Below are 16,195 nucleotides of genomic sequence, written 5' to 3' on the forward strand. Positions count from 1 at the left end.
CCGGAAGTTTGTGACGGGAGGAGCTTCCGGGAACCGTGGCTGTGGGCCGCTGACGTGGAAGCAACTTGGGGGCCTCCGGGAGTGTCTGGGGCTCGGAGCCGTGGGCCTGCAGGATGCTAACCAAATTCGAGACTAAGAGCGCGCGAGTCAAAGGTAGTGCAGTAAAAGAGGGGGAACACAGGACTCGGGGGCTGGGTGTCAGGGATGGCGCTGTCACGGAGGAAGAAAGGGTAGAGTGTGGGCCGAATTGGCCCCTGGTACGAACCCCGAGGAAGGCGGGCGGGAGAGAGGTTAGACCCTGGGAGGGGTGTTCTCCAGCCGACTCTCCTTTAGCATGTTCTCGCTGTTTGATATACCTATAGTGATTCTCACACCTCAGGAGATCCTTTAGGCCCGTTTCCTATTCTTTCCGTCCCCCTTCCTCCTCACCTATGCAGTGTGTTCAGCTCCCAAGGCCCTGTGTTGGCTTTTGATGACCGTGTTGTAGGGAGTGTTCCAAGGGACTGAGTCTCGACCTCTGCCATTCTTACCCAAGTCAGTAGCTTTTTCGGTGACGAGCAGTGGCTGCCTCACTTAAGGGAGGCCCTGGCTACACCACGTCAACATCGAGTGTCTCCACTGGCCTTTATTTCCAACCTGGAAACGAGACATAGAGGCCTGTAACCCCAGTAAAGTCTGAGCCTGATAAGGTTGCCTGGACGTCTAGTTATAGTTGAATTTCAGGTAAACAGTGAATAATCTTTTGGTATTGTTCGTGGTTTACCTGGAATTCAAATTTAACTGGGCATCTTTATTTCCTAAATATGGCAAACTCAGAGCTTGAGTGTCAGTGGTTGTGGAGGGCAGATGGCTGAAACTGTAGCAGTAGTGTCTTAGAATGTTACAGTGGAAAAGGCAGAAGAGTAGGGTATTCTGAAATTGGGAAAAGATATGTATCTTGAATATTTAGTAAGATGCAACAATGCAAAATGGTTAGGAACTTGGCCTTTGGGGTCAGTGGGCTTGTTTTGGAATGCCAAAATATCCATCACCAAGGAGTATGACCTTGGGCCACTTATCATTTCTAAATCTCTAGTTCCTCATTTGTGAAATGTGTATAATTAACACTATTAAAATGAGAAAGTATATGAAAAATGCTTATTACAATGTCTGGCACAGACTCAGGCCCAGAAACTAGAGGCCATTTTTCAATGTGAGAACAGATTCTGAACAGTTTCTAAGTCTTGTGGAAATGTGATCATGATGAGTACCATTAAGAATTCTTGGATGGTTGAAATGGATCTTTATAATCCGTGTATTTTCTTTTCTGCCCATAAGTTTTTATTGGACAGTAGGGAAGGAAAAGTGAGGAAAAAAGATTTCAGAATATTTGAGAATTAATATCCATTAATAAGTGTTCCTTTGTATCATAAAGGTAAAAAGGGAACAAGCTAATGGAAAAATATACAACTTAAAACAAGAAATATTCGATAAATATGTGAAAATATATACCTTGCTGTATACCTGCAACTAATACAGAATAATATTGAATGTAAACTAATTTTAAAAAGAGAGAAAATTAAATTAAATCTTGATAAAGTTTTAAAAAAACCAAAAATATTATACACCTCACTAGTAATGAAAGAAATATAAAAAAGGAAAAGAAAGTGAGAATACCTTTATTTTTTTGGCCTTAGAGTAGTAAAACAAACAAAACAAGTAGCTGATAATATCCCATGTTGGCCAACATATGCAAAAGGGGTACCTTTACAAAATGTCTGTATATTTATACACTTATTTTGCAGTCAGATAGTATCTGCCAAAACATTAAATGTATGTACCCTGTTCTGAGCAGTCCCACTTCCAAGTCCTAAGGCAGTAATAATGCAAATAGGCCGTATATGTAGAAGTATCTCAATTTTGTCCTGTTTTCTGATTGACAAGAGTTGGGGGGGTGGAGCTTTAATGGCCATCATTAGAATAATTTTAAGATGGTGCATTTGTACCTTGTAGTTGGTAAACAAAATGATGTTTTGTTCATATGTAATACTTAGATGTAGTGAGATCCATGATATGTAGTTAAGTAATAAAATAAATTTGCAGGAAAACATATTTATCTCCATTTTCATAAAGCGATATGTTCTACATTAAAAATTTGAAAGAACACACTCCAAACTGTGGTTGTTACCATATTTTGCCATGTGTAATACATACCCACATTTTTGGCCCAAACTTTCAGGAAAAACATCTTATTTTGTTTTTTTTTAATTCAATTTTTACTTCTTTATATTTAAATACTTGTTTTTTGTATTGTAAAGGAATTTTAGCATTTATTTTTGAACATAAGGTATAAGAAATTTTATGTAACAAATAATATGACTTATTACTGTATTCCAGGTTATTATTTTGCGTATGGATATTATTACTGCTGTCTAGAGTTACACTTTTAATGCATACACATAAATGAAAGAATTAAAAACATTTATATAGATACAAAATCAGTACTACCCATGTATAATGTGCATCTTTATCTTTCAGAAACTTGGGCAAAAAAGTGCCAATTATACACAGCAAGTATGGTACTTCATTCAACTTCCATTTCTAGTCGTGATAGAGTAATAGAGACCAGATTTACCTTCCCACCTTAAACAGTTGCACAGCTGAATAAAATGTATAAAACAAAGGATTTCAGACATTGAATGACAGTCACTGCAGAAGTCATTCTTGAGAGAAGGGAAATAAACAAGATAAGTCCTATGATTGTTTTTAGCTTACTACCCGGAGTTTTCAGGCTGCAGTAAAGGGAGGGGAGTAGGGCCTTGGGGTTTCACTGAAGAGGATAGAGTTTAGAGTTCAGGGAAGCCAAGATAGCTATAATTGGCTGGGCAGAATACCAGAGAAGAGGGAGGGTGCTCAGAGAAAACGGGAGTTCTGCAGGGAATCCTGTCAGGCCTTTGACTACTAATTCATGTGAGGAAAGGACCCAAAGACAAATGGAACTGCTATAGAAAAGAAGGCAGACTACACCCTGAAGTTCATATAGGGCTGGGAATAGTGTTCCTACTAGCCAGGATGGAAAGACCTCCTTAATACATGGCATCATACAGAGACCTCAGAAGGGTATTGCCTCGACACTAATGCCAAATTAGATACACACTAAAGGCTGCCGTGGACCCACCCTAACAAAACTTAAAAGCAAGACTCAAAAGGATCAACTAATTCCAAGTAACTTAGCTGCATCCTAAAATAAAGCCCAACAATATTTAAAGGAATATAACAAAAACCCAGTACCTCATAACATAAATTCACAAAGTCTAGCATCCATTGAATGAATATGAACCTAGAATTAACCTAGGCTGTTCCTTCTTATCAGAGTTGTCAGAAGGTAAGGTTGCGGGACTTACTTAGCTCACAAGATCATTCTCTGTCCCCCGACCCCACAGGGCTCAGTTTTCATCCCAAAAGACCCTGGATCCTGACCAGTTTGCACAATGGGGTCATCCAGTTATGGGACTATCGGATGTGCACCCTTATTGACAAGTTTGATGAGCATGATGGTAAGATGATAGTTTCTAGGAGGAAATTAAGGATGTAAGTATATGTTTTATTCTGGAATAGTTTAAGCCTTGTTTGACATTAATTCCTTTAGGATTAAAAAATGTGGAGGGGATAGAACTGAAAAATCCTGAATACGAATCACCTTGGAGATTAGGAAATGTAGCTCTCTTTAACATATATTGCCTGCCTTCTTCAGGTCCAGTCCGAGGCATTGACTTCCATAAGCAGCAGCCATTGTTCGTCTCTGGAGGAGATGACTATAAGATTAAGGTATGGAGAGTCTGTCATTACTGGGAGTAAAGAACAGAGAATGTGGGGTTTGGGAATTGTGGAAGGGACTAAAAAAGCAGTAGTACATTTTACTCATACAGAGCTCATGCTTTTGACAATGATATACAGAGCACTTGTTCTGCAACATTTATTGAATGCTTAGTGTGTACCATACAGTTTTATTTTTGGGGAATCCAAAAATAAGAAATGATCTCTGGTCTTAAGGAGCTTTTATTCTAATAGAAATGATAAATATATACCCAAATAATAGCTGTATAGTTTAGTGAGTAATACAATAGAGAGATAACAAAAGTGAAATATGGAAGGGCAATTCATGTACAAAGACAAAAAGGCATGAAATGGTTGGATACATTTGAGAAACTTATAAGTAGTTTTGTGTGGATAAAATCTGGAGGAAAGGTGAGGGAAAGGAGTGATCTTAGCACTTTAATGTGAAGTGATCATGGAGTTTGCAGCATTTAGCAGTTTACTCCTTGTTATCTGTATATTATACAGATAACAAGGAGTCATTAAAAGCACTTAAATAGAGGAATGACACGATTTTAAAAAAGATTATTTGGTGGTAGTATAAAGAAACTACTGGGTGAATTGGGCAAGACTGGAGTCAGATACTAGTTAGGGAGTCCATGTGAGGGATGAACAGAGCCTGAGCTTAGGCAGTAGCATTCAAAACGGAGAAAAGGATCAATGTAAACACTCAAGGAAATGAATCAGTAAGTCTGTTACATGGATGTTGGAGGGATGGTAAGGGAAAGTACATGGGATTACTCTGTTTATCTCAGGCTTCTGTTTGGGTCACTGGGTAAAAGGGGTACCATTAACTAGGAAAGGAAAAATAAGAGAAAGGACAATTTTCTGAAGTGGAAAAGGATGATATCTCAGTCTGTTTGGGCCACTATCACAAAGTACCACACACTGGGTAGCTTATAAACAGCAGAAATTTATTTCTCAAAGTTGCTGGAGGTTCAAGATCAGGATGTCAGCATGGTTGGGGTCTGAAAAGTCCTCATCTGGGTAGCAGACGGCTAACTTCTCACTGTGCACTCACATGGTGGAAGGGGAGGACACAGATGTGTAATGAATACTATCTTGGCTCTGATGTGTTTGAGGTACCCAAAGGACAGTGTAGTGGAGATATGTCTGCACTGGAGATATTTTTGGGAGTTGTCATTATGAAAGAGGGTACCAAAACAGAAATAGTCAGAACATAACACTCAGGGATTATATTGAATGAGAAAACAAATACATGTAAACAATAGAGGAAGTAAAGTTAGTGTAGAATGGTTTGAGATGTTGGAGATGATTCAAGAGGGAGAAGCAGAGTACTCGTGGATACCAAGGAAGGACAGAATTTTTTGAAGGAGAAAGTGCTCAGAATAAGATAAAGACCAAGTAACCTTTCAATTGATTATTTAGCAAGGCATAAGTGATCTTAGTAGCACTTAGAAGCAGTGCTACTGCTTCTAAGAAGAGAAGAATACAGGCAATTCTTTGAAGAAGCCTGACTGATAAAAAGGCATGAGCTGGAGCCAGAGACATTGAACCTTTTTTTTTTTAAAGCAAAATTTGCTTTGGTTACTTCCACAGAAAATTTTTCTAAAACAATATTTTTAAAAAGGAGTTATCTCCCATTTATGAGAAATGTACAAAATAGGTAAATTTATAAAACAGAAGATAGATTGCTGGTTGTCTATGGGTAGTGGGGGCAGTGGTTAGGGAAAAATGGGGAGTGACTGCTAATGGGTATAGTTTTTTGGGGGGGGGTACTAGACTGTTCTTAACATTGATTGTGGTGATGGTACATGACTATGAATGTAGTAAAAACTGTTTAATTCTATAATATTTATTTATTTTTAGAGAAGGGGGAGGGAAGGAGAAAGAGTGGGAGAGAAACATCAATGTGTGCTTGCCTCTCATGTGTCCCCCACTGGGGACCTGGCCTGCAACCCAGGCATGTGCCCTGACTGGGAATCGAACCAGCAACCCTTTGCTTCACAGGCCCGCGCTCAATCCACTGAGCTACACCAGCCAGGGCTAATTCTATACTTCAGTGGATGGGTGTTATATGGGATTAGAATTATGTCTCAAAACTGTTATAAAATGAATTTGTCTTAGCCTAGCTAGTAGGTAGGTATATAGTGCTATCATGCTGTGGTTTTGATTTATATTTCTCTGATAAAAGGGGGATTATCTAAAAAAGTCACATTTTTGGATCATTATATTGTTTGCAATATCCAGATTTACAAAGAGTAAGATAGAAGCCCAGCAAATGGTCAGAGTCTATATACCTTATAGGTCTTTAAGGATTCAGAGTTCTGGAGTTTTATAAAGGAGTATAAAGGAGCCAAGGCAATTTGAAGTTAAATATATGAACATTTAAAACACTGAACTCTGTAATGGAAAAAAGTCTAGTTACAGAATAGTATTTGTGGTATGACCTAAATATTTGTGTGAAACTCCAGCTCTGCTGTATACATAGATGAAGGTGAAGGTCTTGGGATACTTTCACTGTTTGTGTTACTTATCTTTTCTCAGTTCTACACCTTGAGCACCTACTAAGTGTTAGCTATTGTATTATGTGCTTGAAGTATAGTGTTGAGCATGATGGAAAAGGACCCTGCTTTTAGGGACTGTATATTTTTGTTAGCACAATCTTACTTTTGGGTTGTTTCAATTTTGTAATTTAAAAAAAATTTTTTAAATTTTAAGTTGAGAGAAAGAATAGTCACAAGCTGGTCAAGAGAGACTATAAATAAGTATTAAATGTTAAAAAAGAAAAAGCATCTAACCTCTCAATTTTGTACTTTCGTGGGGGGCTTCTATGTGGGCAGCATGAGCTCTCTTACAGTTACTGTCCTGACTTTAGTGTCTTCTTCCCTTGTGCCCATCGATGCTTGGTACTTTGGTAGTAAAGTCAAGTTTATGTTTGAATATGATGTTTCTCTGCTTTGCTTTGCTTAGCCTAACTGAACAATGTGATATTTTCTGTGGTAATGAGTTAAAGTCTGTTTGCATGGTAGATGAATATAGATCATGAATGTTTTGTCATCATTTGCCATCAAGTTAAGAGTCTAAGAGAAGATGATGCCATATGTTATGTTATTGTTTCCTGTGGAGTTATAGTATTTGTCCTACTTTTTTTTTTACCCTGAGCTAAGATGATCAGTAAAGCACTTAAGGGATTTGTATTAAAGCTGAGAACAATTATACAGTAGAAAGAAGAGCTTCATGTTAAGCTTGAATAAGCATCTTTTCTCAAGTTATTATAGATGGTTTCTCCCCAAGAAAGGAACAACCTTTCCATAGTTTTAGCTTTTGGTTTTCCCTAGCCTTGCCTTTTTTTCTTCCCCACGGGTTATTTGGTCTTCCCCTCCGACTTTAAACAAGACTCCCTGTCAGAGTTACCACCTACTTAGAAATGCCCAAATATAAATCCAAACTTAGAGGCTCAAAAACCTCAGGTCCTATTCCTTAGCTGTATTTCTCTCTTTGCAGGTTTGGAATTACAAGCTTCGGCGTTGTCTGTTCACATTACTAGGGCACTTAGACTACATACGTACCACATTTTTTCATCATGTAAGTAGCCACGGTGCCTCTGATTATAAGATATTCTTCAGTTTCCCTGTAGGAATCATCTTCTTGTTCTTCAAGAAACCATACATTTATTACAGAATTATGTTATTAGAGTGACTTTTCTAGGATCTCTGAGGTGCTAACTTTCCTGCTTTGTTTCCTTGTATAAAAGAAAGCACTGAAGGTTATATTGAATTAAATCAGAAGAAGCATTCCCTTTGTTAATATAGCTGAGATGTTAGACAATGGAATTTTCCCTCCAAAGAGAGAAGTGGTTACAGGAGCCTGAAAGAACACATTTGCTTAGTGTTCAAACCCTTTATTTGGAATATCTTTCAGGAATATCCTTGGATTCTGAGTGCCTCAGATGATCAGACCATCCGAGTGTGGAACTGGCAGTCTAGAACCTGTGTCTGGTAAAGCAAGAAACAGAGGGCTCAAAAAGCATCTTCATTCTTCCTTATAATCAACTTCTCTTCAGAATAATCATTTCTCTCCCCTAATGGACAGTGTCTGATGATTAATTACTGATTGTATTTATAAGATGATTTTATGTACAAAGTGATAAATATAGAAGTAATCTTATAAGTAACATATAAATCTGGATTTTCTGATTTCTTACCAGAGAAAGGAAGTCATATATTTAGACTTTTAGAACAAAACCTTTAGTTAGTTTTCAGTTCTGTTTTTGTGAAACCTGAGTCAGGGTCTAGACCTTTGTCTTGCTTTGTATTTGGACTTGAGCTTTCCATGATGATGAAAGGACTGTTTAAAATGATGCCCCTTAAGAGGGATATTCCATTAAAATTTAACAGATAGTTTTCGGTAAGAATTACTAAGATTCTATTTATTTTAATATTTTAAGTGTGTTTAAGAGGAGAGCTGTGCCATCTCAGTTCTCCTGAAATCAATAATAAATACTAGAGTATTAGAGGTAAGGAGAGCTATTGTTTAAACAGATGACCTTGTTTATTATTAGTTTCAAATTGTTAGGATGACTTGTCTTTATCTCGAAAGAACTGTGATTGCCCAAAAGAACCTATGCACCCCAATGTTCATAGCAGCACAATTTACAATAGCCAAGAGTTGGAAGCAACCAAGGTGCTCATCAGTAAATGAATGGATCAAAGAACTATGGTACATATACACAATGGAATCTATGCAGCAGGAAGAAGGAAGGAGCTCCTACCCTTTGCAACAGCATGGATGGAACTGGAAAGCATTATGCTGAGTGAAATAAGCCAGGCATTGAAAGACAAATACCATATGATCTCACCTTTAATAGGAAGCTAAACAACAAAACAAACAAGCAAGCAAAATATGATCAAAGACACTGAAATACAGAACAGGCTAACAGGGACCAGAGGGGAGAGAATTTCAGGGGAAAAGGAAGGAGTCATAGGAACAAGTATAAAGGACACATGGACAAAAACTAAGAGGGGTGGAAATGGGAGGGAGGTGGGGAGCACTGGGCGACTGGGCTGGGATGGGAGTAAAAGACAGAAAACTATACTTGAACAATAATTAAATTAAAAAATGCTGAAAAAAGAAAACTGGGATTGGATTTGCATCTGTTGACTATGGAGAGGTATTTAGTGTGTAGTAGTCTGGTGATTCGTGTCTCTAATTTGGTATTGTCTTTCTTTTTTTTCTTCTTGCAGTGTTTTAACAGGGCACAACCATTATGTAATGTGTGCTCAGTTCCACCCCTCTGAAGACCTGGTTGTATCAGCCAGTCTGGACCAGACTGTGCGTGTTTGGGATATTTCTGGTGAGCTGCCCAAGTTCAGGGGAAAACCTAGTCATGTGTGGCACAAAACTGCAATTGCTTAAGATAGTGAAGGTAGTTAGCTTGAAATAGGAAAATTTAGAATATTCTCTTCTCATATAATAGCATCTTTGTTTCTGAGGATGTTAAATTTTCTTTGATGATTCTTCATGTTAGAGGCATTTCCTAAGAAAAGTGGTTGATCTAAGAAATTTACTTAATTTGGAGAAAGTTGAATTTTTTAGTTAGATCAGTTTTAGTTCAAATCTATATACCTTTGGCAGTATCTGATTAAGAATCAAACTTTACACTAAAAATTTTTTTAAATCTTTGATAAAAACAAATTTGGGGAATAAATTAGTACAGGGAAGCAGAACTCTTGGATACTGTGACCTTATTCAGAAATAGGAAAGTCTTTTATATTTATTCTAGTGTAAGGAGCATGGGGAGGTGGGATAAGGGGTGCTATGTCCAGAATACCGTTTAATATTAGAACAGGCTTCTGGGACCAGAAGTTAAAATAACTTAATAGATTTTGGATAGTCAGGATAATCCTCCTTTCATGGTTTGTATATCTTTATTTTGTGATAGTATTTAAATGTTTAGTGCTGTATAGAGAAGACATGACAAGTTGCTAAGTAGAAAATTTAAATTCAGAGAAAGGACTGTAACTATGAGATCAGTATGATGGAGAAATGAAAGTGTTTTTCTGGAGTTCATTATAGGGAGATGAAACTCTAAATGCTGTGGTTCTCTGCCCAGTGAAGTTTACTCATCATTTGCTATATTATCCCTATTTTTTGTTGCCTTAGAAATTCTTGGAAATCATATTCTCTGAAAGGTCTATGGTTAGACTACAAAACAGTGTTTTCATTCTGTAAAAGGAAGGCCCCCTCATAGGTCTTGCTTAGTTGTTTTTTGGTAACAAAGGAGTCACCTTTCTGTATTGTATAGCCAAAGTGATAACTTTTCTCAAGTCTTTTGTGGCTTGGTGGGTTGGGGAAGTATAGTAGTTGCTGTTCCAACAAGCCAATTTAAACAGCAAGTTGAAAATTTGAATTCCTGAGTGCAGCATTTGGAATATTGTAATGGGTATTTTTTACGATTCATGTAGCACAGAAAGCCCAAGGCAGGATAAGGACAGTTGGAAAGTAGACCTTTAGATCATGCATTCTGAATTAGAAGGGAGTGGTATAAACAAGATTCTATTGGAGATAGTTGGACCCTCTTCAGCTAGGGCATTTGCCATTCCATTTTTTCATCAGGCTGGTAGGAGTTTTGCAGTACACTCAGATGTTGACCAGCCATGCCAGCAGGAGGAGTTAGGCACAGATACTGCAAGCCTGTGCCCTCTCTTCACTGTTATACTAGGGAGCTTATTTTTTCACTCTCCCAAGACCTAGCTCTGGCTTTTCATGGATTTTCACTACATGCATTTTCAAAACACTGTTTCAGGGCATAGGAGCCTGATAGGGTGAATCCTGTTCTGACTGGTCAGGGGTAGTTACAATATTTAAAATAGCTTTTCCTATCCAGGGTTCTGTGAGAGAATTAAAGCTACAGAAATGCTTTGAGTGACTATTTTCTCAGTTCTTCTAAGAACGGTGTTCAACTGATGCCATTCTAGATCATAAAGAAGTTATTTGTTACATGCATAAACTGATGCTTTGGCCATTAGGGCTTAATTCTTTGCTAGTGCACTGGGTTAAGAAGGGCCTTAAAGTGCTCTACTCTCAGAGTTTATACCCCTTGTAGTTAGCACAGCAGTTTCCCTGTGGCTCAGCTAATGCAATCTGGGGCAGCTAGGTAGATGGATTCTCATTAGTGATCATGAAATGCTCAAGGCAAGAAATTCTTTTCTCTTTTGTAGGCGGGAGAACATTTTTGCATCAGTATTAAGGTCCTTATTAGAGAAAAGAATAAAGAGTGTGTAACCTCATTTGGGGTTTATACTTGATCTTGAAAGTGTGAAGTGCGTGGATTATATATATATAATATATATATATATATATATTATATATATATAAGACTTCTTACCCTGGTGTCTTTTTTTCATTGTTTTCAAATTATAGGCTCATTCCTCCCAATGAAACTAACCTCCAGAACTTTTAATGAAAGTGTACATGTATTCAGATCTATTACCAGTCTTTTAGGCAAGAACGTCTTAATGGGACATAACAGATTGAATTATTTTGTCCCCTGCCCAAGACTCAAGTAGAAGACATGAGTACACTTTGCATAGTTTATAGTTTATAGTATCTTTCACCATATAGCTATTTTATAGTTAATAGGCCTAGTTTCCTTAACTCTTTTGGAACTTCCTTATGAGTTGTCTAAAAGCTCCCAGTTTGAGAAACACTGAGCTGTGGTCTCCTCGAATACCTTCTCTTTGAAAATTCTTTGAGAGTATGAAATAAAAGTTGCTATAGATTTTATGAAGTTGAAAGTTGTAAAGTAGAAATTGAATATTTTTCTCTTGAGTTGAGATTTGTTGAAGAAGTTAGTTGTGTTAGAAGTTTGGCCCTTGTTTCTGAGGAGAAATCTCAGTAGTGGGCCTGTTAAGTGTTAAGGGAGCAGAAGAAAATGTAGTGAATGTACCCATTCTTCAATATTTTGAACATTTCTAGAAAGAAATAGATAGGAGTCTCTAAATTTCTTTCTCCCTTTTCTTGAATGTTAATGTATCACTATACCTTTCTGTGCTTCTGTTACAGTGCTCTTTTTGGTAACATGTTTATATCTTTCATCCCACTTCTTACCCCTCAAAGGTCTAAGGAAAAAAAACTTGTCCCCTGGTGCAGTGGAGTCGGATGTGAGAGGAATAACTGGGGTTGATCTGTTTGGAACTACGGATGCAGTGGTGAAGCATGTACTAGAGGTACTTGTCTTTAGAGCCATCAGCTGATTATGAGCTCTTCTCCAGGGAAACAGTGATAGTATGTCATTGCAGTGTTTATTCTTTCAATAATGATTTATGCAGTTCTTAATCAGGTGGTAGGCACTGTTTTGAGGCACTGGAAATTGAATAGTGGGTGAGCCCACTGAAATGAAACTTACATGCTACCTAAGGGAGAGTCATGGTGTCTTACAGAAACTGAGAAGAGAAGGAGTAAGCAGCCATAGGCTCCATCACCATCCCAAAACAGAGCCCATTCTCAAGCCTGTTGTAAGGGAGAATGGGATTGAGGGGGAGAAGGGGGGATTTAATCAAAGTTATTGGAAACCAACCATGTGTAAGTAACTTGCAAGCATAGTAGAAAAATATAAAAGCATTTCTATCTTAATGAAAAATAGATTTGTTTTTACTCTTAGGTTGGTTTTTTTTTAAGATTTTTATTTATTTATCTTTAGAGGGGAAGGGAAGGAGAGGAGAGAAATATCAGTGTATGCCTCTCATGCGCCCCCTTCTGGGAACTGGCCTGCAATCCAGGCATGTGCCCTGACTGGGAATCGAACTGTGATTGTCTGGTTCGCAGGCCCGGGCTCAATCCACTGAGCTACACCAGCCAGGGCAGAAAATAGATTTTTAAAAAAATCTAATTTAATCTTCACAGTTATCCATTGAAGTAGACATTGTTAACCTCATTTTGCTGAAATGAGATAAAAAAATTTTGATTTAGAAAAATTAAGCAGTTTACCAAAGTCCACGTGTGTTTAGTAAATAGATTTCAACTTGGATGACTCCAAAACCCATGTGCTTTTCACCATACAATATCTCTCAGAAATAATGCTAATTTGAAACTGCCTTATCTATGATTATGTCACAATACAGAGTACAACTATATAAATAGGGTACAGTATATCTTAAAAAATTATAGTAGTACTTAAACTTTGTGGACTGAAGACCTCTTTATATTCTTAAAACTTATTCACCCCCCCCCAAAAAAAAACAAAAAAACTTATTGACCCCCAAAGGGTTTTTGTTAATGTGAGTTAGAGCTGTCAGTTTTTACCATATTTGAAATGTTTTAAAGCTAATAACTTTTAAGTACACATTCCATTAGCCATTACAGCAATAACATCGCATGCCATGTAACCTCTAGGAAACTGTACACTTAATAAGTGTACACTTACATTTAATAGATGAAGAGGAAAATAATGTCTTAAAGTTATTAGGTTTTGACCTTGCAAATTTCCTAAAAGAATCTTGATGATCAGTCAAGTGTATTCCAACTACACTTTGAGAGTTTCTTCATTAAGTTATAAAATTGGCCTTTTTTCTTTTTAAGATTTTATTTACTTAGTTTTAGAGAGAGAGGAAAGAAGGGAGAAAGGGAAAGAAACATTGATTGGCTATCTCTTGCACATGATCCAAATGAGGACCTGGCTTACAACCCAGGCATACGCCTGACTGGGAATTGAACCAGTGACCCTTTACTCTGTAGGATGACACCCAACCAACTGAGCCATATTGGTCAGGGCTGCTTGTTATTCTTGGAGTTAGTTGGAGAAATTTATAAATAGACAAGTAACAAAACCAGGCAGTATATCACAGGTGCAAGTGAAGCTAAATTTGGGGATAATATTGGATAGACTGAGATAGTAACTCTAGTTCAAATCTTACAGCAGCATCATCTTATATGAAGAGTACAAATCAGAGACACTTTAACGACCAACATGGTTCATCGGCTTTCTTTGAGTAATGGATAGAAAGCCATTTTAGAAGAACCATTTCTTTTTTTCTACAGGGTCATGATCGTGGAGTAAACTGGGCTGCCTTCCATCCCACTATGCCCCTTATTGTATCTGGGGCAGATGACCGTCAAGTGAAGATCTGGCGCATGAATGGTAAGTGAACAGTGATGGTATCACCATGATTAAAAAATTGACTGCTGGCCAGCAAGGTGATGTAGCCAGGTTTTCTGGACTTAGTGACCCAATTTCTTACCTTAGGTGTTTATGCTAACCCCAGGGACATAAAAATTTCCTCATTCCTTGTTTTCTGGTGATGGCATCCTGATTTTGAGGAGTAAGAGCACGGTGAAGAGTAGGAATTTATTCATTTCAACAAATGTTTATTTTTATTAAATTTATTGGGGTGACATTGATTGATAGGATTATATAGGCTTCAAGTGTAGAATCTGTGATACGTGATCTGTATATTGCATTGTGTGCCTACCACCCAAAGTCAAATCACCTTCAATCACCATATATTTGGCTTCCTAACCCTTTTTTATTCCCCAACCCCTCTTCCTTCTAGTAGCCCCCATACTGTTGTCTGTTTCTCTGAGTTTCAGTTTTATATCCCACATATGAATGAAATCATACGCTTCTTAGCTTTTTCTGACTAACAGTTCATTTAGCATAATATTCTCAAGGTCTGTCCATATTGTTGCAAATGGCAATATTTCATCTTTTCTTATGGCTGAGTAGTATTCCACAGTATATACATACCTTTTTTATTCATTCATCTATTGAAGGACACTTTGTTTATTTCCATGTCTTAGCCATTATGAATAGTGCTGCATTAAACATTGGGATATATATATCTTTGTGAATAAATGTTTTCAAGTTTTTCAGGTAGATACCCAGAATAGAGGTTGCTGGGTCATATGGTAACTGTATTCTTAGTATTTTGAGGGACAGCCATACTGTTTTCCATAGTGGCTGTACCAGTTTACATTTCCACTTGCAGTAAATAAGAGTTCCTTTTTCTCCATAATCTCTTCAGCACTTATTATTTGTCTTGTTGATAATAGCCATTCTAACAGGTGTGAAGTGGTATGTTGTTATAGTTTTGATTTGCATTTTCCTAATAGCTAGTGAAGTTGAGCATTTTTCATATATTTCTTGGCCACTTATATGTCTTATTGGGAGAAATGTCTGTTCAGGTCCTCTGCCCATTTTTTAACTGTACTGTTTGTTTGGTATTGCATTCTATTAGTTCTTAATATATTTTGGATATTAACCCCATGTGAGAGCTGTTGTGTACAAATATCATTTGGCTGGTTGCCTTTTTGTTTTGTTGGCTTTTGTCTTTTCTGCGTAGAAGCTTGTTAGTTTGATGTAGTCCCATTCATTTATTTTTGCCTTTACTTCCCTTGCCTTTGGGGTCAAATTAATAAAATCTTCTGTAAGATAAGGTTTGTAAGTTTAGTACCTGTGTCTTCTCTTATGTAATTTATTGTTGCAGTTCTTATATTTAGGTCTTAGATCCATTTGGAATTAATTTTTGTACATGGGAACAAACCATAGTCTAATTTCATCCCATGTGGCTTTCCAATTTTTCCAGAACCATTTATTGAAGAGATACTCTTTTTTTCATTATGTGTTTTTGGCTCCTTTGTCAAAAATTATTTGCTCATATACATGGGAGTGTATTTCGGGGCTCTCAGTTCTGTTCCATTGGTCTGTGTGTTTCTGTTTTTCTGACAATACCATGCTGTTTTGATTATCATTGCTCTGTAGTATAATTTGAAGGTAGGTAGTGTGTTACCTCCAGCTTCATTCTTTTTTCTCAGGATTGCTTTGGCTATTTGGGGTATTTTGTGGTTCCATACAAATCTGATGATTTTTTGTTCTGTTTCTTTAAAAAATGACATTGGGATTTTGGTGGGGATTGCATTAAATCTGTAAATTGCTTTGGATAATATGGACATTTTAACTATGTTGATTCTTCTAAACCATGACTGCAGAACATCTTTCCATTTCATTTTGTGTTTTTCAATGTCTTGTAATAATGCTTTGTAGTTTTCAGTACATAGGTACTTCACATCCTTGGTTAAATTTATTCCTAGGTATTTATTCTTTTGTTGTAATTCCAAAGGAATAGTTTTTGTTTTGTTTTTTCTTTTTTTTTTCCAGAAATTTCATTGTTATTATATAGGAATGTGGTGGATTTTTTTGTATCCTGCAAATTTACTCTATTTGTTTATTGTTTCTGATAGGTTTTTGGTGAGGCCTGTAGGGTTTTCTACATATAAAATTATGTTATCTGCAAAAAGTGACACTTTTACTTCTTTCTCCCCAGTTTAAAAGCCTTTTTTGCTCTGTCTAGGACTTCCAGAACTATGTTGAGTAAGAGTG

At 37.1% G+C, this 16,195-nt stretch overlaps 1 protein-coding gene across 1 annotated transcript in view; it reads left to right on the forward strand.

The window, feature by feature from the left end:
* The first annotated feature begins 18 nt into the window (after positions 1 to 18).
* Positions 19 to 16,195, forward strand: part of COPA (coat protein complex I subunit alpha) — a 58,404-nt gene continuing 42,227 nt past the window's right edge. The window contains exons 1-8 of the mRNA XM_037059784.1: positions 19 to 153; positions 3,423 to 3,536; positions 3,734 to 3,807; positions 7,324 to 7,404; positions 7,741 to 7,817; positions 9,063 to 9,172; positions 11,938 to 12,047; positions 13,858 to 13,957. Of these exons, the coding sequence (XP_036915679.1) occupies positions 114 to 153; positions 3,423 to 3,536; positions 3,734 to 3,807; positions 7,324 to 7,404; positions 7,741 to 7,817; positions 9,063 to 9,172; positions 11,938 to 12,047; positions 13,858 to 13,957 (706 nt within the window). The 5' untranslated portion in view covers positions 19 to 113. The remainder of the gene's footprint in view (positions 154 to 3,422; positions 3,537 to 3,733; positions 3,808 to 7,323; positions 7,405 to 7,740; positions 7,818 to 9,062; positions 9,173 to 11,937; positions 12,048 to 13,857; positions 13,958 to 16,195) is intronic.

Source organism: Sturnira hondurensis, unplaced genomic scaffold (assembly GCF_014824575.4).
Source record: "Sturnira hondurensis isolate 20B ecotype Veracruz unplaced genomic scaffold, ASM1482457v3 Scaffold0011299, whole genome shotgun sequence".
NCBI classification, from domain to species: domain Eukaryota; kingdom Metazoa; phylum Chordata; class Mammalia; order Chiroptera; family Phyllostomidae; genus Sturnira; species Sturnira hondurensis.